Source organism: Colossoma macropomum, unplaced genomic scaffold, assembly GCF_904425465.1.
Source record: "Colossoma macropomum unplaced genomic scaffold, Colossoma_macropomum, whole genome shotgun sequence".
NCBI lineage: Eukaryota > Metazoa > Chordata > Actinopteri > Characiformes > Serrasalmidae > Colossoma > Colossoma macropomum.
Window position 1 is genome coordinate 14739855 of NW_023494788.1, and position 22361 is coordinate 14762215.

General features: G+C 38.2%; 3 protein-coding genes across 5 annotated transcripts; 2 read left to right on the forward strand and 1 right to left on the reverse strand.

The window, feature by feature from the left end:
• The first annotated feature begins 269 nt into the window (after positions 1-269).
• On the forward strand, positions 270-11797 carry acsl4a (acyl-CoA synthetase long chain family member 4a). Of its 2 annotated transcripts, none has more exons than XM_036568556.1 (15): positions 270-343; positions 3633-4116; positions 4260-4437; positions 4704-4813; positions 5974-6112; positions 6340-6490; positions 6593-6716; positions 6836-6907; positions 7821-7960; positions 8052-8221; positions 8542-8616; positions 8875-9066; positions 9245-9359; positions 9473-9630; positions 9924-11797. In XM_036568556.1, exons 2-15 carry the CDS (start codon positions 3766-3768, stop codon positions 10079-10081), a joined length of 2133 nt encoding a protein of 710 aa, XP_036424449.1. In that variant the 5' UTR covers positions 270-343; positions 3633-3765; the 3' UTR covers positions 10082-11797. The 2 variants fall into 2 exon arrangements, with proteins under 2 accessions (XP_036424449.1, XP_036424450.1); XM_036568557.1 differs by lacking the exon at positions 270-343 and adding an exon at positions 1860-1995.
• Positions 11366-14594, reverse strand: nxt2 (nuclear transport factor 2-like export factor 2). 2 transcript variants are annotated; one of them, XM_036568559.1, is made up of 5 exons: positions 14510-14594; positions 14058-14155; positions 13647-13733; positions 12387-12531; positions 11366-12166 (listed from the first exon to the last, which is right to left on the reverse strand). In XM_036568559.1, the coding sequence occupies exons 2-5, from the start codon at positions 14070-14072 to the stop codon at positions 11982-11984; spliced, it is 432 nt and encodes a 143-aa protein (XP_036424452.1). In that variant the 5' UTR covers positions 14073-14155; positions 14510-14594; the 3' UTR covers positions 11366-11981. The 2 variants fall into 2 exon arrangements, with proteins under 2 accessions (XP_036424452.1, XP_036424453.1); XM_036568560.1 differs by lacking the exon at positions 14510-14594 and adding an exon at positions 14258-14436.
• A 1274-nt stretch (positions 14595-15868) lies between these two features.
• Positions 15869-18792, forward strand: psmd10 (proteasome 26S subunit, non-ATPase 10). The gene is made up of 5 exons (XM_036568565.1): positions 15869-16048; positions 16222-16320; positions 17256-17402; positions 17894-18060; positions 18217-18792. Exons 1-5 carry the CDS (start codon positions 15935-15937, stop codon positions 18368-18370), a joined length of 681 nt encoding a protein of 226 aa, XP_036424458.1. The 5' UTR covers positions 15869-15934; the 3' UTR covers positions 18371-18792.
• Positions 18793-22361: the final 3569 nt, after the last annotated feature.

A 22361-nucleotide genomic window follows, 5' to 3' on the forward strand; every position in this document is an offset into this window, starting at 1 on the left:
TTGGCGTAAAGGGACAAATTGTACATTTGTTTCTCAGTGCCACCGAACCTTTTAAGATCGCGAGATAAGGAGGGAAAATGAGAGACGAAGGACAAAAAGATTTCCATTTGCTATTGAAGCTGCTCTACACATCATTGCCATTGTATTTAAAACAGCACGAACTGAAGCAAATGAGAAAAGCCACGCGGGGCTCGACTCCCCTTCTTCGCTCTCATTGGCTGAAAAATATGGAGTCAGATGACGCAGCGCGTTCCGGGTTCTCTCCGGCTGTTGGAGGTAACTATCGGTCAGTCTGAGCGGAGCGGAGAGCGGCGGCGGCGGGCAACGCTGAGCTTTAGCGGAGGTAAGAATGTAGTTCACCTGGCCTTTCAGATAAGCTGGGTATCGCTCTCCAGCAGCATGGACTAATCTTATTAGCGCTGTAATCTGTAACAAGATGAAGGTAGCGGCTTTAATCAAATATTGCGACAACGTTTGTGTGGATGGTGAACTAAAATGTGTCAGGTTAGCTAAGCCGGCTAGCTGGGCTGTTCAACCGGCGAGGCTTTCACTAAATCACGCGGACAAAAAAACAACGATTTGGATGTTTTTAGATGAAGTTTTCATGTATCACGACGGTAAAGTCTGTTTACAACCAAATGTGGACACTAAATTCAGGTGGTTTCACATTTGGGGAGGGGATGCGGAAAGCGTGTGCTGGCAGCCTCATGTGATGATAATGATAATGATGATGATGATGCTGGTGAGCTGGCTGACGAGTTACCGCCGACAAAGAGAGAGCGCCATATCTGAGGAAGGGGTTCAGTTCAGGGCGGTTTCAGAAGCCGGCATGGTTCACTGGGGGGTTTGAGCTGCTCTGGGTGACTTAGAAACGTTTTTATCAGCCGGTAGGAGCAACATGCTGTTGTTTGAGTGATAAGACCATGCGGCTTTATTTTTAGGCAACGTCAGGAAAAAATACAATGAACATAAAGAAGGACTTTTTACGGAGCCCGTAAGGGGCCTTGATTTTTTGAAAAAATAATTTCATTAAGTTCCTTGGCAATAATTTTGCGTTCCCTTTTTGCTGGGCTTTTGAATAGGAACGTACAACTTTTACGAGGGAACGCAATGTCCTTTTCCCGCAAAAGCACCTCAGGGGCTCCCTAAATTCTTTAGAGAAGAATTTTAAAGAATATATTTGTTGTGCGGGATGTATGAGTGGATATGAACTCTGTAAAGGGGGTCCCATCAAAGCCAACCCCCTCTGTAGAGATTTGATGAAAGCAGTTTAACCTATTATTGTTCATATCTGTCATGTTACATTTTATTTAATCAGTGTTTCCTTCATATATTCAGATCCATGAAACCATATGGCTGAAAAGTGAGATTGTTTTACTAACCTTACCATATTAAACTCAATCTTTTGGGCACATCGGTCTTGAATGAAACAATAAAAAAATCAAAATTTGATTGTAAAAATGTGCAAAAATCACAATAATAATAATAAAAATAATAATACATTAATCAACTTTTTTATCATGCTAAATGTAGACATTGAGTATGAGTTGGTTAACTGATTAAGACTCTTGTATCTTTAATGTTGGCAGTATTTCAGTATTGGCACATTTTTATGTCTCTAATTCGGTAGTAAATGGATAGAAGGGATTGTATTAAATGATAAAGCCAATAATCTCCAGTGTCAGGATAATTAGATCACTTTCCAGGTTTAAGTCCTGTCTAGGCTCTATGTATAGTAAAGCTATTTGTCCACCTGGTCTGGCTGAGGATGTGGTCAGTGTGTGGGGTGAGCTAAGGGGCTTGATATCATTGGCTCTCGCTGTCAGCCTTTCACACTGACCACTCCGAGGACACAGGGATGCAGGTTATCACTAAGCAGGGCAAATAAAAGAACTATTATACCATAGTTTATTTGAACTAGTTCATGGCTGTTGAGTGGAGTCTCAACGGAAGAGCAACCTTTATCTCACTAATAGGATCTGGTAAAGCATGAAGGTATGTGAACTGCTTGGTATGCACTGTGCTATAGCTCATGTATTGTAAGGCTGTAGATGTAGAAATTGGTTACTTTTTTCTCTCAATGCAAGTTCGAATTTTAAGAGGAATGACTACAGTGTGGAGTGTTTAATTCTCACACATATTAAATAGGAGTCATATCTGAATGGGACACATTTTTGTGAGAAGACTAGGGACACAGGACCCCTATTTTGTTTCAGTGTCACTGTGTTCTGTAAACAGGATGGATTACTTCAAAACCGTTGCAGTGATGACAAAAATGGCCTCATGTGTCCTTTAAAGCAATTTGGAGAAGGACAGATAACCGCCGCAGTCAGTAGAATGTAGTGAATCCTAACTACTGTCACTGGGTCAGTGATAGCAGTGGTTGTGCAAACTGAAATTTGGGCGTGAACTACATTAACCTCAAACTGCGGGAAGCATTGCTTCCTTCACAGCTAATGTTCCTAGAGTGGGTGAGCACGAGTTCTGAAGGAAGCCTTTCAAAGCACAAAGCAGTGTGTTGCCATCGTTATGTGCAAAAATATGAAAAAGCCTTGTACCAGTACTTTTGGAATGAACTTGAAGAGTTTACATTATTGAGATCCAATAGTATCATTGCTAGGAATTAACATATATGATCACTAAAGTGTTTGAATTTCGTCTGTCGTTTTCTTTAACTTCCTCATATTATATGTAGACATGATTAGGCCTGAGAGACAACACTTATTTAAGCAAAAGCAGAAGTGCATCATTAAAACAAGGTGAAGTAGTTCTGAAATATTTATTTTAGGCCAGCGATATTCCAGAAAAAATAGAGAAAGGATAGAAGTGGACATTCATGCCCAAAACAAGGTCACTTTAATTATATATTGTAGTTTTATTGTAATTGTATTTTTTATTGTATTGTAGTCTTAGCAGATCATTGAGATCATGATGTCCTGAGGTCATGACAGCCTGCAGTGTGTGGTTAGATGTGGCCATTCTCTGTTTAGTGCTCTGGAATGCATCTTTCACCAAGCACACGTGTGACTGCTAATAGGCCCTGCTGGTATCACTCCATGAATGCCCACTCTGTCAGTGAAATTAAGTCACAGGGAGCTTCAATCATACCATTTCTGAGAAAATATGACCTTTTTTTTTATCAAAGGATTTGCCCAAGGCAAGCACTTTATATGTTTAGACTGTGCTTAAGTAATTTCCTTAAGAGGCACATGTCCATCACAGTATAATTTTCTGAATATGTCATATGTATTTCTAGGACACTGAACAACTGCATGCGTCATAAAAAGTTAGACAAATTATAGTGAGCCTGTAACAATCAGGGTGTAGTCCTGCATAAACTGCCCAGTAATAAATGGCTGATTGGATGTCAGCCCAGTATGACATCATCCTATTTCATTAATTTAGTTTTACCAGTTTTTTGACTTCATCTTGTTTCTTCTTAAATATGTTTTTTTGCAAATATGGATTCAACAAATATAGCTTCCCATTATACTTAGTTTTTTCATGGCCTTTTAAAACTATGGCATTACTGTTTTGCCTCAAACAAAGAAACCTTATATCATCATGCATGTCATGTATTGTGAAAATATCTTTTAAGTGTGGTATATCTGTGCCATATTCCCCATCTTTAGGTTATACATTTTGGAGAGGAGCAACCAGGAACTACTTAATCTAGTAGAGTAAAGAAGCTAAAGAAGAGTTTTCATTCAGGCCTGGCCTGAACCCTTCATTCCACAGAGTCCCCACTTCAGCCTCTCTGCAAACATGATTCTCAAGATGGATCTCAGCACCGTTCTCCTGCTTCCAGTCCATCTGCTCGTATGGCTGTACTCAGTCGTGAGCTTTCTACCGTGGTACTTCCTAACTGGAGCCCAAGAAAAGAAAGCCCTAGCCAAGAGAATGAAAGCCAAGTCTGTCAAAGGTCAGGCAGAGGGACCCTATCGCTCCATGGATCACTTTGACTCTCTGGCCCGGATGGATTTCCCAGGAAAAGACACGCTAGACAAGTTGTTTGATCATGCTGTACAACGCTTTGGCAAAGCGCAATGCCTAGGAACACGAACTGTTCTGAGTGAAGAAAATGAAACCCAACCGAGCGGAAAGGTCTTTAAAAAGGTAGCGTGCCTTATCTCAAGCAAATGTACATCGATTGAAATGCATAACTGACATGGACCACTGTGATAATTTTCAGGTCTTTTGAGAGTGGTATGTATTGTATATTAGAGGTCTGACTAACAAAGGAACTTTCTCCCTTGTAGCTGATTCTAGGTGATTACAAGTGGTTCACATATGAGGAGCTGGACGTTGAAGTGAATCTGTTCGGCAGTGGCCTGGCAGCACTGGGCCAGCAGCCAAGAAACGCCATCGCCGTTTTCTGTGAGACACGGGCTGAGTGGATGATCACAGCTCAGTCTTGCTTCAGACGCAATTTCCCATGTAAGAAGTCATTTTTTCCTCTCCCTGCCACATTTGGGCTTTTTTCCCCAGAAAAAACAAGAAAACTCTTTATATTAGTTAAGATATATAGAACAATGAAATGAGGAGCTAATCTTGTTAATGACCCCTGAGTTATTGTCTTTTCTGGGGTTCACAGCTACTTTGTACTATAATAAACAAGACTTGTTTTTGTCTTTATTGACCTTTTTTTGACACTTTGACCTGTTCCGTCTTGTCATCTGTTTGCTTAATGTGTCTGTTTTTAGTGGTCACATTTTATGCAACTCTTGGAGAAGACGCTGTGGCCTTTGGACTGAATGAGTGTGAAGTGACTCACTTGGTCACTAGTGTGGAGCTTCTGGAAACTAAGTTAAAGGTGAGTTCCATCTCATCCCAGATAAATCTATACCTAAGTACATTGTAAAGAGATCTGTATCTTCTAAGGCTCCAGGTATAGTGTACATAGAGCACCATTAGGGCTGGGGGAGGTCCTCTGAATATAAAGATATCCGAAGTCATCATAGCATCTGTTTATTTTATCAGGTACAAGAAGAAGGCATCAAATAAGTGAATATTGAAAACCCTTGTCCTACATATTTTTTTTTTTCTATTTATGTGTTCCCCTGAGGTTCGCTTTCAACATTTGTGTGGTGTTATGAACCAAAAACGGTCATCATTCATTTTCACATGACCATTACTCAACCTGTCTTTATCCCTTAGAATTAAACAGGCTGTTTTTGTTACTGTGCCTTTAAGACTGATGAATGTAAATGATCACTGTTCTGTTTGGCTGCTCGTATAGTGCCTCGTTCAAAAAGCAGTTCAGGCTGAAAGACTTCTTCAGTATGAACAGGCAGGGCTAAAATGCTGTAGACTGAATCTGTAAATACATTGATTTTCATGACATCACAAAAACAATTAATTTAAAATGGCCTGTTTTTGTGACTTGGTTTCAGTATGTGGATTGAATGGAGTGGGCAGTGGTACGTTCTGAAACCTTAACACTGTTTAATACGTTAACTCTTATTTTAAAAAGCAAGGAAAAGTCAGGTTTCCATGATATGGGCCCTTTAATCATTAGATGCCCTTACTTTTTAGATATGAAGCACCTCATAAGCTTGACTAAAGTAAAGATTTTTTTGTTATAGAAGTAACCACAAGGAAAAAAGGGGAATTCTTTGCATCAGTGACTCTGTGTGCCCTTTATTTGTAAAAACATGAAATATTTTCTTACTGGAACCGGTTAAAATATGACAAAATCGAAATTAGATATTGTTAAAATAAGACGAAATATACTTGGGTGGCTGTCAGTATACTTGAGGGGTTGCTGCCCAAGCATAGTATGTGTATGGGGAAATACAGTTGTTTTTCACTTTTTTAGATGAACTAGATGCATTATGAATCATCTGCAAGTGATATTTGAGTCATGTGCCATTAATAACATAATCATTTTTAGCTCCGCCTTGCTATGCTCTGAACCCTTTCATTTTTGCACAGGAGAACAAACATGTGTTTTGTTATTATTTCTATATGTAGAGTGTACTTCCCCAAATCCCCAAGCTGAGACATATCATCTATGTAGACAACAAGAGCATCAGCACTGCAGGCTATCCAGAGACCATTCAGATCCACAGCATGCAGTATGTAAAGGAGCTGGGAGCAAAGCTTGAAAACTGTAAGTACAATCTGAACAACAAACCAACTGCTTTGCCTGCAGATTTTAGGATATAATCTGCAGACTTTTTTAAAATCAGTTATATTGTGTACTGTTTACTTAATCTATGTCTTTGGTTCACCCTCGGACCTTTCATGTGTTTTCAGTAGCAATTTGTGGTAAAGCAACTGTAAATCAGGCCCCTTACTGTCACTGGAGAAGAAAACAATGTGTGTTTTGTTTTGCAGTGAATAGGGAGATCGTGAGACCCATCCCGTCAGACCTTGCTGTCATCATGTACACTAGTGGCTCCACTGGCCGCCCGAAAGGGGTCATCATCATTCACAGCAACCTCATTTCTGGCATGACGGGCCAGTGTGAGAGGATCCCCGGTTTGGGGTGAGTGTGAAAAATGAAGCTCAAATGAAACGGCCTCGCATGTACTGACATTGAAACTCAGCAAAAGTAGCTTTGTTTGACTGTGGATTTGTATTTTTACAGCCCCAAGGACACATACATAGCTTATCTGCCCCTGGCTCATGTGTTGGAGTTGACTGCTGAGATCTCATGTGTAACCTATGGATGTAGGATTGGCTACTCCTCCCCACAAACACTGTCTGATCAGGTAATGGAACTTCTAAATATTTTACAATATTATAAATATTGTAACAAAGTAGTAATGGAATAGTTACCTTGTTGTCTTTGTAGTCATCTGATTATGTCCTTTTGATGTTTTTTCACTAGTCCACTAAAATCAAAAAAGGCAGTAAGGGTGACTGCTCTGTGCTAAGGCCTACGCTGATGGCAGCTGTACCGGTAAGTTCTGCTTTGCTCCTTTATTGTTACAGTTTACCTTTAGCATAACCTTCCAATTGACCGTTATCAATATCACTCAGATATAAACTGGCTTTATAAGACATTCAGTGCAGACATATGAGTTTGAGAAGTGAAAAATATACATGTAACAAAAATGGATTCTGGAAAACATGATTACATTAATCAAACAATGGAAATTATTTTGTCATTCTGCATTAAAGCTGCAGGTGTTCATGTCTAATAACTCGAGCTGGTCAGAGTAATGTTAGATGCTGAGGAGGACTCATTGTTTTTAACATGAGATTTTTTTAATCAAACTTGTCAGTGCTGTACAGTCATGTTTAATCTGACAGCTTTATCAAGCTAGCTGTCAGCAGATAAGCTAAGAAAAGCTAATTAGTTTGCTAACTGATCTTAACATTTTCCTCCAACATAATTTGTTAGATATCGTTATTTATCATTTAAATCACATTTAAAATAATTTTTAGTGAATTAAGTAACCCAGATAAAGTTTAGCTTACTTAAAGCCAGCATAGGTCTGACTGTTAATTGCTTTGACAGTGCACTGTTAGTGTGGTCTTCATTACAGTTCTCATGAAACTTCTTCAGCTTCAGGAATGAAACAAAAACAACATTACCCTCAAAATAGTTAGAAATGCGTGTTACACAGTATGTTTCTCAGCAATATCTTTCCACCATTTCTTAGCCTAATAATTCAGACTAATTTACTGCCACTGCTGTTCTCACTGCAAGTTTGTTTTGAGGAGTTCTCTTAAAGTTTTTCCTTTGCTTGTTAGAAGAAATAGCTCTTAGAAACTATTGTGATTGGCTGAGAAGTGTGTCAATCATAATTTTGCAAACAAAGAAATAACACTACCTTTCACTATTTTGTTTGTGTTTTTTAACCCACCAGGAAATCATGGACCGCATCAATAAAAATGTGATGAGCAAAGTGCAGGAGATGAACTGTGTGCAGAGGACCCTGTTCAAACTGGCTTATGATTACAAGCTGGAGCAGATCAAAAAAGGCTATGATGCCCCCCTTTGCAACTTGTAAGAGCACATGTATATTTGTAGTGTGAGCAGTGTTGTAGTTGTTTTTAATGTGCTGATCCAGGTTCATGGTGTTTCTGTATATTTGTAGGCTATTTAAGAAGGTGAGGGCTCTGCTGGGAGGAAACGTACGAATGATGCTATCCGGAGGGGCACCTCTGTCGTCTGCCACACAGCGCTTCATGAACATCTGTTTCTGCTGCCCTGTGGGCCAGGGCTATGGCCTGACTGAGACTTGTGGAGCAGGCACCATCACAGAAGGTGAGCAGATTGTGGGCACCAGTAAGCTACGAGAGATGTAAAACCAAGAGTTCACAAACACTCACTGCAAAATTGCACGCATTTGGCCTGTAGTGATTGAGCAACGATCAATGAAATTTTCACATTTATTTGTGGAAAGATGTGTATTTTTAGACATATTAGAACTTTGCTCTTGTTTTTCTTCTCTTGGTTAGTGCGTGCAGCTTGTCGGTTGCATGATTTATGTGTGCGCCACAAATCTGGTACATCTGCTACAAAAAGTTGTTATTAAGTTGGTTTTAACTTGCGGCACTCACTTCTCCTGTTCTTTTGTAATGCAGTGGCAGACTACAGCACAGGACGAGTGGGAGCTCCCCTCATCTGCTGTGAGGTCAAACTCCGAGACTGGGCAGAAGGTCAGTGGATAAGAGTGCAGAGCATTTAGCCTGTAATGCCATGTTTCTCACAGATGGTCTGAGAACCCACTGGCATGCGCACTTTGGAGTTTCGGCCTGTCCTGACTAGCCAAAAATTGTTTAGCAATTACTTATCAAGTCTTTTGTGTGTTCATCCAAGTAACTTATGAGGGTCTTGGAAGAGAATAGAATAGAAAATGCTCAAGAAATAAAAATGCCATGGAAAGGCCATAAGCAGTGCAATTCCTTCTTTAACAGGTGGCTATACAAAGCTGGACAAGCCTCATCCTCGAGGCGAGATCCTGATTGGAGGTCCCAATGTGGCTTTGGGCTACTACAAGAAAGAAAGCAGTAATGGTGGTGATTTCTTTGTGGATGAGAATGGGCAACGATGGTTCTGCACTGGTGATGTAGGAGAGATTCATGCTGATGGCTGTCTCCAGATTGTGGGTATGTATCAGGACTGGCCAGTACAATGGATAAAATGTTGCCATGCTAACAATAATGGAAACTAGTAGGGGTAGTTATACAAGTAAAAATGTTGTTAGCCAAGCTAGTATTTTTCAGTGAAGCATTCCTTATGAAGAATAACCAGTTTCATTGATTGTTCTCTTCTTGAAATATATAGATCGGAAGAAGGACCTGGTCAAACTGCAAGCTGGGGAATATGTATCTTTGGGAAAAGTTGAGTCAGCCCTGAAGAACTGCTCCCTAATCGACAACATCTGTGCATATGCAAACAGGTGTGTTAGCTTTACGTTACCTATTGCAAGAACCAAAGTGAAATGTGACTGAGAGAAAGTAGTCATGCTCAGTTAGCCAGTTTGTAGACTTCTCTCCTCTATTTCACCAACAGTGATCAGAACTACGTGATTAGCTTTGTGGTGCCTAACCAAAAGAAGCTGACTGCTCTGGCCAATCAGAAGGGTATTGAAGGCACATGGGAAGAGATCTGCACCCACCCTATTATGGAGATGGAAGTTCTGAGGGAGATTAAAGAAGTTGCCACTTCTAGTAAGTTATTTTTGTTTTTTTCCTATCAATACAGTGCTAGTAGATTAAAAAAAATAATAATATATTCTGGTTTTCTTGGCCAAAATAACAGTCCTGGAGCTTCATTTATATGACAATCACAATTTAAATCACAGTCATGATGCTGGCCTAGAACATTTAAAAATGTGTTCAGTGCTAGTAGCAAACTAAACATTTTTGTACTTGAATATTACACTTTGTTGTTTTATTGAAAGATTTGTATTGATGCTTTTGGATTTTTGCCAATGCTGATATTCATTTTTCTGTATTTATAGTTAAATTGCAGCGCTTTGAGATCCCAGTGAAGGTTCATTTGAGTCCAGAGCCGTGGACCCCTGAAACTGGCCTGGTCACAGATGCATTTAAACTGAAAAGGAAGGAGCTGAAAAACCACTATCTCCATGACATTGAGCGAATGTATGGCCGCAAATAGAACCACAATCGTAGCCAAAGATGACATCACCATCACTCTGCTGCCGTAAAGCTAGTGCTGCGTATGTATAGATGTTTTGCTATGACCTGACCACACCTCATCGCTTAGTGTGGTGCGCGCACACTCGCACACGTATCAAAAAACTACTGTGCTGTTCTGTTTATAAAATATTCTGTTATAATACTGTGGATAATGTAAGCAGCATTGTATAGATCTATCCAGTCGGAGCTTTACAGTCTCTTTGCTGTGGAATAGTTTACTGTTGAGTTTTAACTGTGTGGCATGAGACACTTGGCTAAGGGACAAGATTCACTCTTAAACAACATGAAGTGTCTGCCTATTATTTTTACCTGCTAGCAAAAGAAACCTCCTGCCTTGCGAAAGGATTTCAACCATATAACAGCGTTAAACTGCCATCACATTTAGCTATTTGTATTTTTGTAAACTATGTGAACTGTTGCATTCTCATCTTTGTAATACTTTCATTAGAAATGAATCTTTTTGATGGCTTGGTTTGCTAGAATTTGAAGGCCAAAGCTGAGTGTTAGATGAGGCTGTCGCTGTACCACCAGATGGGCTTCCTTGCAAAGGCAAGCAATGTATGGTGATTTCTTTGTGCCTTCTGAGTGGTCTGTTTTTAAGTGTTTGATGCCCTACTGTTAGTTAATTTAGGAACTACGCACATCCAGTGATATTTGTATGATACATTCTAATGGCTTTACAATTCATGGCCCACCAGTTTTCCTTCCTTACGTATGAATTTAATTTTTACATGCACTGAATTGAGTTGTAAATGAGGTTTGTTTTCCAATGTTAATATTTTGTTAATTTATTAGGTCATTTTGTGTTAAGTGAAGGACTCAGGACTGTAGGATGAGATGACGGTTGGCTTGCAAGTTTTGTGCCAACGTACAGTATAGAAGAGCAATCAGTTGTAACCTTAATGAAGGGAAAAAAACATTTTATGAAACATTCATCCACAAAACCAAACACTGTTCAAGTTTCATCACCTGCCACTGTACTTAATACCACCAATGCAGATTTTATAATACATTTGCCAGTATGTTTTAGTGTTTCAGTGCTGCCTAAATGATAACTCCACTATAATACTGTATTGAGTATTGATTCAGAGCCACACCGGGACTTTGTCCCCACAGTTACTAGCAGTCTCCAGAAAAACAGATCAATTTCTTCTATAAGTATACACCATCATTACATTATCATTTTGCCAGTTTAGATTGCTCTGCTTACAACCTTTTGCACTATAATTTATTTCTTTTAGAATACATTACAGCCTCAAATGTGGGATCATTTCATTAAAAGAGAATAAATGTTATCATCTGGGCACAGAAATCTCTTTTCCAAATATTTCATTTGTGAGGCAAGAGTATTGTTTGTCTTGTTTTTGTTTGGGTTTTTTGCTGGTGTTTTTATTTTGTCAGGGATGTAGCCATTATTTAATTACCAGCCATTGACTCAACATTTGAATTGGATTGGGAGTTCTCCTGATAGGAAAACATATGGTTTGAAAAGACTTCATCCTCAGGGTCCCAACCCAAGTCATAATGGACATAATGGACTCTTGTCAAATGTGAACATTTGAGAAACTCTGCATTTGCTTGTAGAATGTTTCATGATGCTTTTATTTATTCAGTTTTGTGGATCACATACTATGTAATATACGTTGTGATAATTAAAATGTTTTCTACTCAACAAGTTGCAAATTGTCCTTTTTTTTTGGCTTTGTAACAAAATTTATTTACAGCATGCAGCTAAGAGCACGAAGCACTCATTTCTGCCAACTTTGGAAGAACAAAGAAAAACAGTCACTTAGCCTTCCTCAGTGGTTTTTGAGGGAAATCCTTGACAATTAATCCAAATGGAAAGTAGTGAGAATTGTTCAGTTTGCCCAGTCTTGGAAGCGAAAACAGTCACTTGCAATCTTCCAGACTGGCTGGTCACTGTGTGGGGATGGCTGAGCAGTTAACAAGAAATTCTGGTTAAAATATCTCTGTTTGTTTCCATCAAACTTGACTGACCCAGCGGTAACCACCAATAACGTTGTCTGGCCTTGAGTTGCTTGTTCTGTTCAAGGAAAATTGAGAAAAAAAAACATTAGGCACCCTGTACAAGGCAATGGTCCCCATAATAATCTGCTTGGGCAGCTTTTCACTTTTTTTCCACAATTTCATGCAGTTAAAAAAACATGCTACATTGAAAAGAGACAAGGACACAGTGGCCACTGAAGGACAAAATACTCCAGCCTATCAGGTTATCAAGAACACATGCTATGCTTGTCACATACCATGTACGGGCTGACAGTCTAGTGTATGCACTTGAAATTCACTTGAAGGAAGAGACTCGAAAAACTCTCCCAGGGCATCCTGACCAGAAACCGCATTGCCGTTCCACACCAGTGTTGCTTTATCCAGATAGAGCCTCGTCAGGTTCTGAAATGCACATTTCTCTCTTTACATGAGATTAGCAGGACTATAGCATACTACAGCCATTTTGCAGTTTATGGGGAATATTTTGCATAATACAATCACCGAAATGTAAAGTCATTCAGAGTGGTTTCATATGAAATGGAGCACTGTACTCCATTCACTGTGACTGAAATCAAGTGTCACAATGTCTTCAATGCAAATATAATTTTATTTGCCATTCAAAATGACCAGTGAATATTAACAACTAAACAGAACTAAACAAATGTGCAAGCGATAGAAGGTAAACAGACTTCCCCAAAATAAATAAATAAATAAAAAATTTAAAAAAACATCTCGATTGGAAATACAATTTGAGCAGTAAAACTTCTGAAGGACTTGTGTAACTACTGAAAACTAATTTATTATTAACTTAAGGAACTGAAACATCTTAGTACATAAATCACCTATCAACATACAATGTGCGGTTTATTCGTCTTTATGTAAGCTAGACCTCCAGATTGAGAGGTAACCAGCCACAAAGCAGTACAGACGTCATCAACCAATATGATTTTTGAAATTAAATGAATAGGAAAGGAATTAAAGAATGAGTACCTCTATGTTAATGAAAATGTAACTGACTAAAAAGTAAAATACTTTCCTCACAAATATACCTAAATATGAGTAAAAGTATTATGACAGTAGAATGCCCAGTAAAGTACAAATCCATCAAAACTCAACTTGAGTACATTTTAGTAAGTGTACCTACTGTTGTATGCAAAGGTTTGGGTGCCCCTGGTCAAATTACATATTTTGTTGATTTTCTAAGTGACAGTAAGTACACATTTCTACAGGAAACAAATTTTAATTAATTTTATATTTTAGTGGACAATTTCTGTTCAGTAATTGTGCATTAAAATGTGCAGAGCTGTGTTCTCTGTAGAGGAAGGGTTAATTTTTTTCACTTAGAAAATCAAAAATACGTAATGTGATCAGACGTGTTCAAACTTTTGCATTCGACTGTAGTTACTACACACCTTGTGTAATATAATGTGTCAAACCACTCAGAATGACTTTGCACAAATTTTGAAAAAAATGGGCGGAATTCCGCTTTAAACAGAAATCTGCAGTAGCATACTTACTCTCCGTTTTTTATCCATGCAGTCGTAGTAAATATTGACAAACTCCTCTGAGTATCTGCACAACTGATCGACGTGGGTCCTGAAGTCCTGTAGAAGATAAATAAAATAATAATAATGACAATAATAACAATAATAAATGATTCAGCAATGAACAGAGCACTATTAGACAGTTAAGTTAACTGTTAGCCTGATAATAAATTGGGAAAAGACGAGGCTGAAGTTAGCTTCTTATTCGCATTTTCCGTTCCACCTTAAATATTGCGGCGGTAATATTCTGGCTCAGGTACACCGCTGCTGCCTGGACACTCCTGCCCCATTTAAGCTAAGGTGGAATGCAAAAGTCGCATAAACAGCTGGCGAATAAAAAAAAAGGTTCAGCCTGGTGAAAAAAAAATGATAGGTGAAGCTTACAATTGTTGAAGCCATGTTAACAGATCCGCCGGGTATGAATTTCCTCTCGCCTCCCTTCCTTTCTGTGGATTAATCCAGCTCAGGGAACAACTTTTCACCTAGACGTGTGGAAAAGCGCGCGTTAGCAAAACAAAACACGTATTGTTAATAGTAGCTAATAGTAAATGATAACTGAAGCTGACGTCAGCTTTCTTATTTACCGGCTTTTTGTTCTAATTTCCCCGTTATATCTGAAACGGCCCAGCAGTAACTGCTGCACCATTTAAGGTGGAACGGGAAAATACGAACAAGAAACTGGCGAACAGGAAGACAACTTCAGCATCGTTAGCTTAGCTATCTTATGAACATTTCGTCACATAGCGACAATATGAAAAGCGCACACTATCACTAAACCGAAACCAGTCCATTTCAGAGTCCAATTTTAATAATATATAATAATCTAAAGTTCTTACTCTGACAACAGATGTACTGAATCACGCCCGCATTTAATAAAACTAACGCGTGTTCTAGAAAACATTGTCCGTGCGAACCTGCACATCGGACTTTTAGTTCCTTCTTCTGTCCTGCGATCCAATGCTGCAGCAAATAAGAACGGGTTAAGGGGGAATTCCACCTTTTTTCAAAATTACTGAAATAATTCAATCGTCGAGATGTAAACCAAGTCATTGAGAGCGGTCTGCTGTGAAATTGTGCATTGTAAAGTAAACTGTAAACGTACCACCTTCGTTTTCTTTACAGTGGTGGTGATAGGAACCAGGGGACGTGAGGTCTGAAACACACATATACAGCAAATGTAGATATTTTATGTACCATCCAAAACGACCAGCGAATCTAGGTCTTCTGAATATGTAATGTCGACAACAGTAAAATAGTCTTAAATCGTAAAAAAATATCTTTTCTTTGGGTGCTATTTTAGCTTACAGCACCCTACATTTATATGCAATGCTGATGATGATAATATAACATGATGGTCATAAATCTAAAGAAAATGTCTTTAGAGACTTAACACTCTATCTGCCATGAATGGATTAAAATAATGATTAAAATACATTTTAAGACAAAACTTTATCATAAATCTATCATAAAACAGTGCGTCATTTTATCCAATAACTTTCTGAGAGGAGGTTCTCATAGGCATTAAAATGATCAGACTTCTGGTTCCTGTCACCACCACTGTGAACAGTTCTGGCTCTAGAATGGAGTATTTCACATCAAATCACTCTGAATGATTCTGTTTACATCTTAATGATTTAATGTTGTAGATTTTTTGAAAAGTGGCAGAGCTCCCCTTTAATTGTTTCTGAGGTTTGGCTCCTATCACCACAATTCTGACTCAGCGTGTTTCTCTAGAATAGCACGTTTCATGTTAAACCATTCTGGATGACTTTGTTTTCATCGCTGCAAATTATGCAGAAGATGCGAAAAATTGGTGCAATTCTCCTTTAATATATAGATTTAAATTAAATATATATAAGGCAGACCTGTCCAGGGTGTTTCCTGCCTTCCACCCAATGACTGCTGGGATAGGCTACAGCGACCCAGAAGGATAAGCGGCTTAGAAGATGTGTGTGTGTGTGTGTGTGTGTGTGTGTGTGTGTGTGTCAGTAAGGCACTGGTGGTTTTACTTTTTAAAATATATGTGTATATACCTTTATATATAATGTAAAACAGTATACATTTTCATAAACGCTAGCATTATAGTGAGTTAAATATGTGTATGTAATGGACAGTAGTGGGCACTAAAAGATAAACCTTTAGCGTTTTTAGTTGTACTATTAATTTGAAAGCAGGACTTTTTCCACACCGGATGGTTTGAATTTAACGTCCGTTGTTTAGAGCCAAGCAGAGCGGGATTGGTGTGTTTGTGTGGAGTTGGGATGGAGGCTTCAGTGTCTAATTTGGAGATCTGTAATTTAGCCTACACAGGCAAATTTGAGCAGCTGAAGAAATGCATTCTGTCTGACAGAAGTCTGGCGACCAAAACAGACCAGGTGCGAGTTTTACATGTCAGTGAATGAAGAGTGCAGCGGCCGGAATGATTTAGCTTAGCTAGCCTAATGCCTGTCTGCTGAAGTTCAGCACTGAGTAGTAACAGAGCTCTGGTAGTAACTACTTCTAACTGTATTTACTTTCGTTACTGATTTATTCTTCCCGCTTCGTGTAGGATCACAGGACTGCTTTGCACTGGGCCTGTTCAGCTGGACATGTAGATATTGTACAGTTTCTTTTGGATATTGGAGTTGAAGTGAATCTTAAGGATGATGTGAGTCAGCATTTCCACTCATATTCTCAGTATTCTCAGTCAGTCTTTTTATTTGTAACAGTACTTTATGCATAAAACATACATTTAATTTGAACTTTTCTCTAATTTTATATTTTTTGTATCCTTTGACACTGTTTTACGAGCAATTATTTGTTTAAATATTTGTTGTATGAAGTGTTTTACTAAATAACAATTCCTTGTTTTACCTATTAGATATTATTATTACATATTTCTAGAATAATTATTAAATTGTTATTTTTCTATTGTTTTCAGTGCTTTTCTCTGTTTTCTGTTCTTCACTTATGCTGTTTTTATATGCCTTGTTGTAGAGCAACATTGAGCTGCATTTAATGTATGCAATGTGCTGTAAAAATGATAACAGTTTGTTATTATTATTGTTATTATTATTATTATTGCAAAAATGGGATGTGTGTTTTGTCATTATAATGCTAAAGGGGCATTCCAGTTTGACAAAATTTAATTTTTTTTTGTTGTTTTCATGCTTTTAATCATTTGCATTCTCTCCCTACAATACCCAGCATGCATTACACATGTCATTCTAAATTCAGGGTTGTCGAACAATCCTGGCTGCTAGCCCAGCCACTGATCTATAAGCTAATAAATAAAACTAAGTGAACGTCTAATGTTACCTCAGTCATTGGACTATATCATAAAGAGAACTACAGTTTTATATTTATTTAGTATAAAATGGACCAAGAGCAGCAAACAAAAACCTCCCATCTTTAAGATACATCATCAGAAGAGGTTTCCTCATCTTTAAACTAGAAAATCTGACTCTGGAGATTACTGCAGCACTGCTGTAGGATGCGAGTAGGCATGTTTACAGCAGATGGTGTAATAGTTATATTTTTAATTTTGGTCAGAGTGTCCCTTTAGCATCACCTTTATTTCATATATATCAAATATGATTTCAGGCTTCTTGGACCCCTCTACATATCGCAGCTTCTGCAGGAAGAGAAGAAATTGTGAGATCCTTAATAACCAAAGGAGCACAGCTTAACTCAGTCAACCAGAATGGTTGCACCCCTTTACATTATGCAGCATCAAAGGACCGATATGAGGTAGCTTTCATGTTTGCCTTTTCCAGCATTTTATCTGTTTCAGTGTATAATTTTTTCCTAAAATGTGTGTTGTTTAAGTGCATAATGCGTAACTGCATGATCACAATTCTTTAAGATGACAATGATTATTTACCATAGTTGTTAGCTATTGCAATCATTTGTTTACATCACAACAAACAGAAATTTGTTTTTTAAAACATGTCGCTGATCTTAGAAAACGACAAAAGTTTTAACTTCTGACTTAGAGCAAAAACACCTTTCGGGCCAGCAGTGAATAATGTTTGTTTTTATTATTATTTTTATTATTTTCTTCATTTGGGAGCTATTAAGTTTTAACAGTTAGAAAGCAAGATAGCTTATCAGCCAATTTGGCAATTTTAGGGTCGCACTTTAATAAGGCAGTTCATTTTCAGCTAAAATTTCAAGGTTGTGGCAAGCCATGTTTCAGTGTTGTGTAACATTTACACATTTGTAACACTTTTTTGTGACAGATAGCCCTGCTTTTATTGGAGAACGGTGCAGACCCAAATGCTACAGATAAACTAGAATCCACACCTCTACACAGAGCGTCAGCGAAGGGCAACTATCGTCTCATCCAGCTTCTCCTAAAACAGAGCGCTTCTACCAATATACAGGACTCTGAGGGCAACACCCCTCTGTGAGTGCTGTCTCTTTTTACACATGCTCCATTGTTCTGTTTTTGTTTTGTTTGTTTGTTTTGTTTTTTTTTCTGTTTGTTTTTTTATTCAATAAAGCACAGTCTCCTCTATTTTTATCCGTTTTGATGGTAACCTTGTCGCTTTGTTTTCACCAGCCATCTTGCATGTGATGAAGAGCGGGTAGAGGCCGCAAAGCTCTTAGTGGAACATGGTGCCAGCATCTACATTGAGAATAAAGAGGAGAAGACACCTTTACAGATTGCCAAAGGTGGGCTTGGAACTTTGCTTAGGAGGATTGTAGAAGGCTGAGGAATGCCCGGCTGGGCAGTGCACTAGCAGCTTCCTGCTGAACTGGTTTACACAGATGTGATGAGTGAGCGACTAAGTGGATGGTGGACAGCAGAACATTGTTCATGAAAATAAGAAGAGAAGAGAGTGTTATTGACAGGACTTGGGAATGTTAAGTTTAAAAATACAAAATTACATCATGTGGTTTATCCTTAATGTCAAAACATTTTCATTTTTATAGTGTTAAGCTTATAATTTCAGACTTGATAACCAAACAAACACTTCTCTTGCATACCCAGGCCATAGCTAACACATACCATAGGTATTTTGTTCTAAGTAGTTGTACAGGTTTGACAGTATGGAAATCTTCATCACTACAAAGTCATGTAGTTCAAGATGGAAACTATTTTAAAGGAAAATAAAATTAAAAAATGAAATTTAAATTATATTGTTGTAACTTTGATTTCCTGATGTGTTTTTCTATATAAGACACAGTTAACTTCTTTTTATGCCAAATCCACCTGTGGACACCTGTGGATGAAAAATGCTGTTTGAGTCTCATCTGACCAAACAGATGAGAGCGAATAGGACATTGCTTTAATACACGTTCTAATAATGTTTAGCAGACCCCCATCTTTTACCTTTGTGCTGTGAAGAGAGTAGATGTCTTCTTCTTGTTTCCAAACAGCTTGTTGTTCTGGACTGTTCTGGAGACTTAACCCAGAAATTTACAGTACTGTGTAAAAGTCAGAGATCACACACATTATCTAAGCCGCTTATCCTTCTAGGGTTGCGGGGTTGCGAGGCAGAAAACACCCTAGACAGGTCACCATCGCAGGGCAAGTCAGAGATCACCGTTCATTTATTTTATTTCCAGTCACAATGGCCTCTAAGTACAAGTTGTTCATTTTTCAGGAGATATTTCTAAAGGGAGATTAGCTATGATAATCTGCTTCCTTAAGGAAGAGGAAAGTCAAAGGAAAATAAATGGGAAAAAAAGTCGAAATAAATGAAAAAATGATTACAAGAGACTCCTAACAAGCATGCAACAGCTGGTAGATCAGCAAAACTGCCACCATCAGATAAACAGTACATAAAGCTTTCATCTTTGAGAGAGAGGAGAAAATCAAGCTCCTCTCCTGCTTCAGATCTGAAAAATCCACAGGTGTTTCTTTCCATCCTTCCGCTGTGAGAAGACGTCATTTCTATGGATCCGAAAGGATGTGAAGCTATCAAGAAGAAAAGAAAATAGATAAAAAAGAAGAACATTTGCAAATCAAACTAAGAAGCTCAACACCCTCGATCGTGAGAAGCAGAAAATGCAGCCAAGACTGAAATTTGGAGCAGTGATGGGGAGTCGATTGCAAAAGAATCTACACTTTGTCCTACAAGTCTAGGAGCCAATGACTCTAAGAGTTGTAGTTTGAATAAGCATTTGTTTGTTTAATTGCCAGGCTTTAAACAATGTCAGAGCTGCACACCAGCTGCTCTGCATCCCACTCTACATTTTCTTCATTCTTAGAGTCACAATGATGATTAGAAACAGTACAAAGAACAGAAACCTAAACCAAAAACAAACAATATTTTTCACAGAAAAGAGGATGAAGCTGAGATTTGCTCCTTATTTGCCGGCTTCTTATTCAAATTTCCGTTCCACCTTAAATGGCACTGCCGTTACATTCTGGCACCTGTGCACTATTAAGGGAACTGCTGCAGACTGAATAAGAAGCTGGCGAATATAACCCAACTTCAGCTTTGACAGTAGAGGAAAAAAACTGCATTCAACTGCATCCGACCGGTTCCTTTTCAAAGATTTGAAAAATCATTTGAAAATGGTTCTTTTTTGAAGAACTACAGCATATGACTCTTAGTTAAAATGAAGTGGAGTTGAGGAGTCGACTCCATCATTTCCAACGGCAGGAGTCGAGAGGCTGAGTTGACTCTAGGAAACAGCGAGTCATGCACCATTACTTTGGAGGTGTGGAAAAATATCTCTGCATATTTGTTTAAAAAATTGAAAGCAAGTCTCCTGAAAAGAATGGAAGCTGTAAAAAAAGTGAAAGGGTGGACAAACTAAATACTGAAAAACTGAAATGATATTTAGTTGTTGAGGCTTCTGTGTAACTTTCTGTTAAATATATATGTTCTGCATTTTTTTTCCTGACTCTGAAAAAAAAGAACTTGTGCTTAATAGCTGTTTTGACTGGAAGTGAAGTAAATGAAGGGTGTTGTCTGAGTTCTCCTCAGTACTTTATATGTAAACTATTCTTCTTGAAACAACTTTTAACCTGATTAGAGGTCTTGTTTCTCCCACACTATGAATATAAGAGCAAGATAGATAAGAGTAAGACTAAGTAATTGATTTTTTAGTAATCTTTTAATAGGTGCCTGTACTTTCAGACAGAAGAATGTATGCAGTTCAGTCTCACAAGAAGAGGCATGGTTTCAAAAGGGTAATGATTATCAAATAACTACTCAGTTAGAAAACTGGAGTCTACGTTGCTGTGAATTGGGTGGTTGAAGTGAAATGAATACTGAAATTTCTTACCACACTCCACAGTGAAACTGCAATAGAAACCAAACATATGTGGGACTCACAATGGGTAAAATCAAGACTTCAGGTAGCACATTGAAGGATATCGCTGTTGTCGGAAGAAAACCTTGTATGTATTACATTTTTCAGTTTTTGACATAATTTGAAAATGCCTGTTACTCTTTACATTGTGTGAAAATTACATGATGAATGGGCCAAAAGAAATGACCCAGAATTACTTGGAAAGACGTGTGGTTCCACTGACTTACATTAAAAGTAAAGTAAGTTTTTTCCTTCTCCTGTGAAGTTACCATTTCAGAGGTACAAGGTTTTCTTCCGACAACAGCAATATGTTTTATAAAATCATTAAACAATCACCAGTTTTCATTCCTCCACACTCTTGTCGCTGCATATGCCCATTTGCATCTGGTCATCTTTTTCATTGCGCCATCTATTAACTCTGGACAGAAGATTTAATTATGCTTGATATCTCTGTCATAGACTGCCTTTAAGTTTTTCGTCTCTGTGATCGGTTATAAACCACATGGGTGTCAGCTGGGCAGTGCTGAGAGGGCTCATATGTGCCCATTTGTGTGAAAGTAGCTCATGGACTTTTGCAGAACAAAAGGTAGAAGCTCGACAGAAGTTGTAGGGAAGTGGTAAACCCAACCTCTTGCTCCAGATATGTCAGTTTCTCAGCCTCCCCCATGGAGAAGAGGTTTCTCTCTGATGTTTCTCTTTTGCCTAGGTTTGTAATTTTTGGAGGTCCTTAATGTATGCGGTACACTAGTCACTATTGTTTTTTTCTTTTTTCCTCCACATTTGCCGCAATATGTGCTGTAGTTTCAAATGCATGACTAAACACTGACTGGAATTTCTGACACTTGCTGAATGTCATAGATTCTTTATGTTTGGAATCTTAAAAATCTTAAGAATCTCACTTCACAGTGCGTTTGTGTCACACATCGCATTTCTATCTGTTACACCTCAATGAACTTTATGTACTGAATGTGCTTGAGCTCGTTGTTCTTGTGTTATGTATCACTTACTTCATCCCAATGACTCTCCATGGGAACATGCCAAATACAATTACTTTCACAACAGTATATGCAGTATATTCTAAGAGGGCATAAAGAATCAGAACTATGTAACCTAAAATAAAAGGTTTAGATGTATGGATGTGTTTATCTTTAATTTATCTACAGGAATGCAGCCCAAAAATTGCTAGGAAACATATCTGAATTCTTATTTCTTTTTATATAAAAGTACAAAAGGCCACATATCATGGAAAACTGAATTTTCTGACCCGTTCATGCCGAAATTATAAGGAATGTTTCCAGACTGCTTTTTGAATGAGGCACAGAACAAAACATCTAATCAGAACAGAGCTCATTTACATGTATCAGTCCTAAAGGCACAGTACCAACAACAGCCTGTTTAAAAGATAAAAAGAGGTTGAAAAATGGTCATGTAAAAATG

What these genes read in the sequence shown, in the direction of transcription:
- acsl4a (XM_036568556.1), top strand. Translation starts at nt 3,766, where the DNA reads ATGATTCTCAAGATGGATCTCAGCACCGTTCTCCTGCTTCCAGTCCAT. An exon ending in ACTCCGAGACTGGGCAGAAG is followed by an intron (nt 8,617 to 8,874) that starts GTCAGTGGATAA and finishes CTTCTTTAACAG; the next exon opens with GTGGCTATACAAAGCTGGAC. An exon ending in TGGCTGTCTCCAGATTGTGG is followed by an intron (nt 9,067 to 9,244) that starts GTATGTATCAGG and finishes TGAAATATATAG; the next exon opens with ATCGGAAGAAGGACCTGGTC.
- nxt2 (XM_036568559.1), bottom strand. An exon ending in GCATGGATAAAAAACGGAGA is followed by an intron (nt 12,532 to 13,646) that starts GTAAGTATGCTA and finishes TGTGCATTTCAG; the next exon opens with AACCTGACGAGGCTCTATCT. An exon ending in AGACTGTCAGCCCGTACATG is followed by an intron (nt 12,167 to 12,386) that starts GTATGTGACAAG and finishes TTCCTTGAACAG; the next exon opens with AACAAGCAACTCAAGGCCAG.
- psmd10 (XM_036568565.1), top strand. Translation starts at nt 15,935, where the DNA reads ATGGAGGCTTCAGTGTCTAATTTGGAGATCTGTAATTTAGCCTACACA. An exon ending in AAGTGAATCTTAAGGATGAT is followed by an intron (nt 16,321 to 17,255) that starts GTGAGTCAGCAT and finishes ATATGATTTCAG; the next exon opens with GCTTCTTGGACCCCTCTACA. An exon ending in TCTGAGGGCAACACCCCTCT is followed by an intron (nt 18,061 to 18,216) that starts GTGAGTGCTGTC and finishes TGTTTTCACCAG; the next exon opens with CCATCTTGCATGTGATGAAG.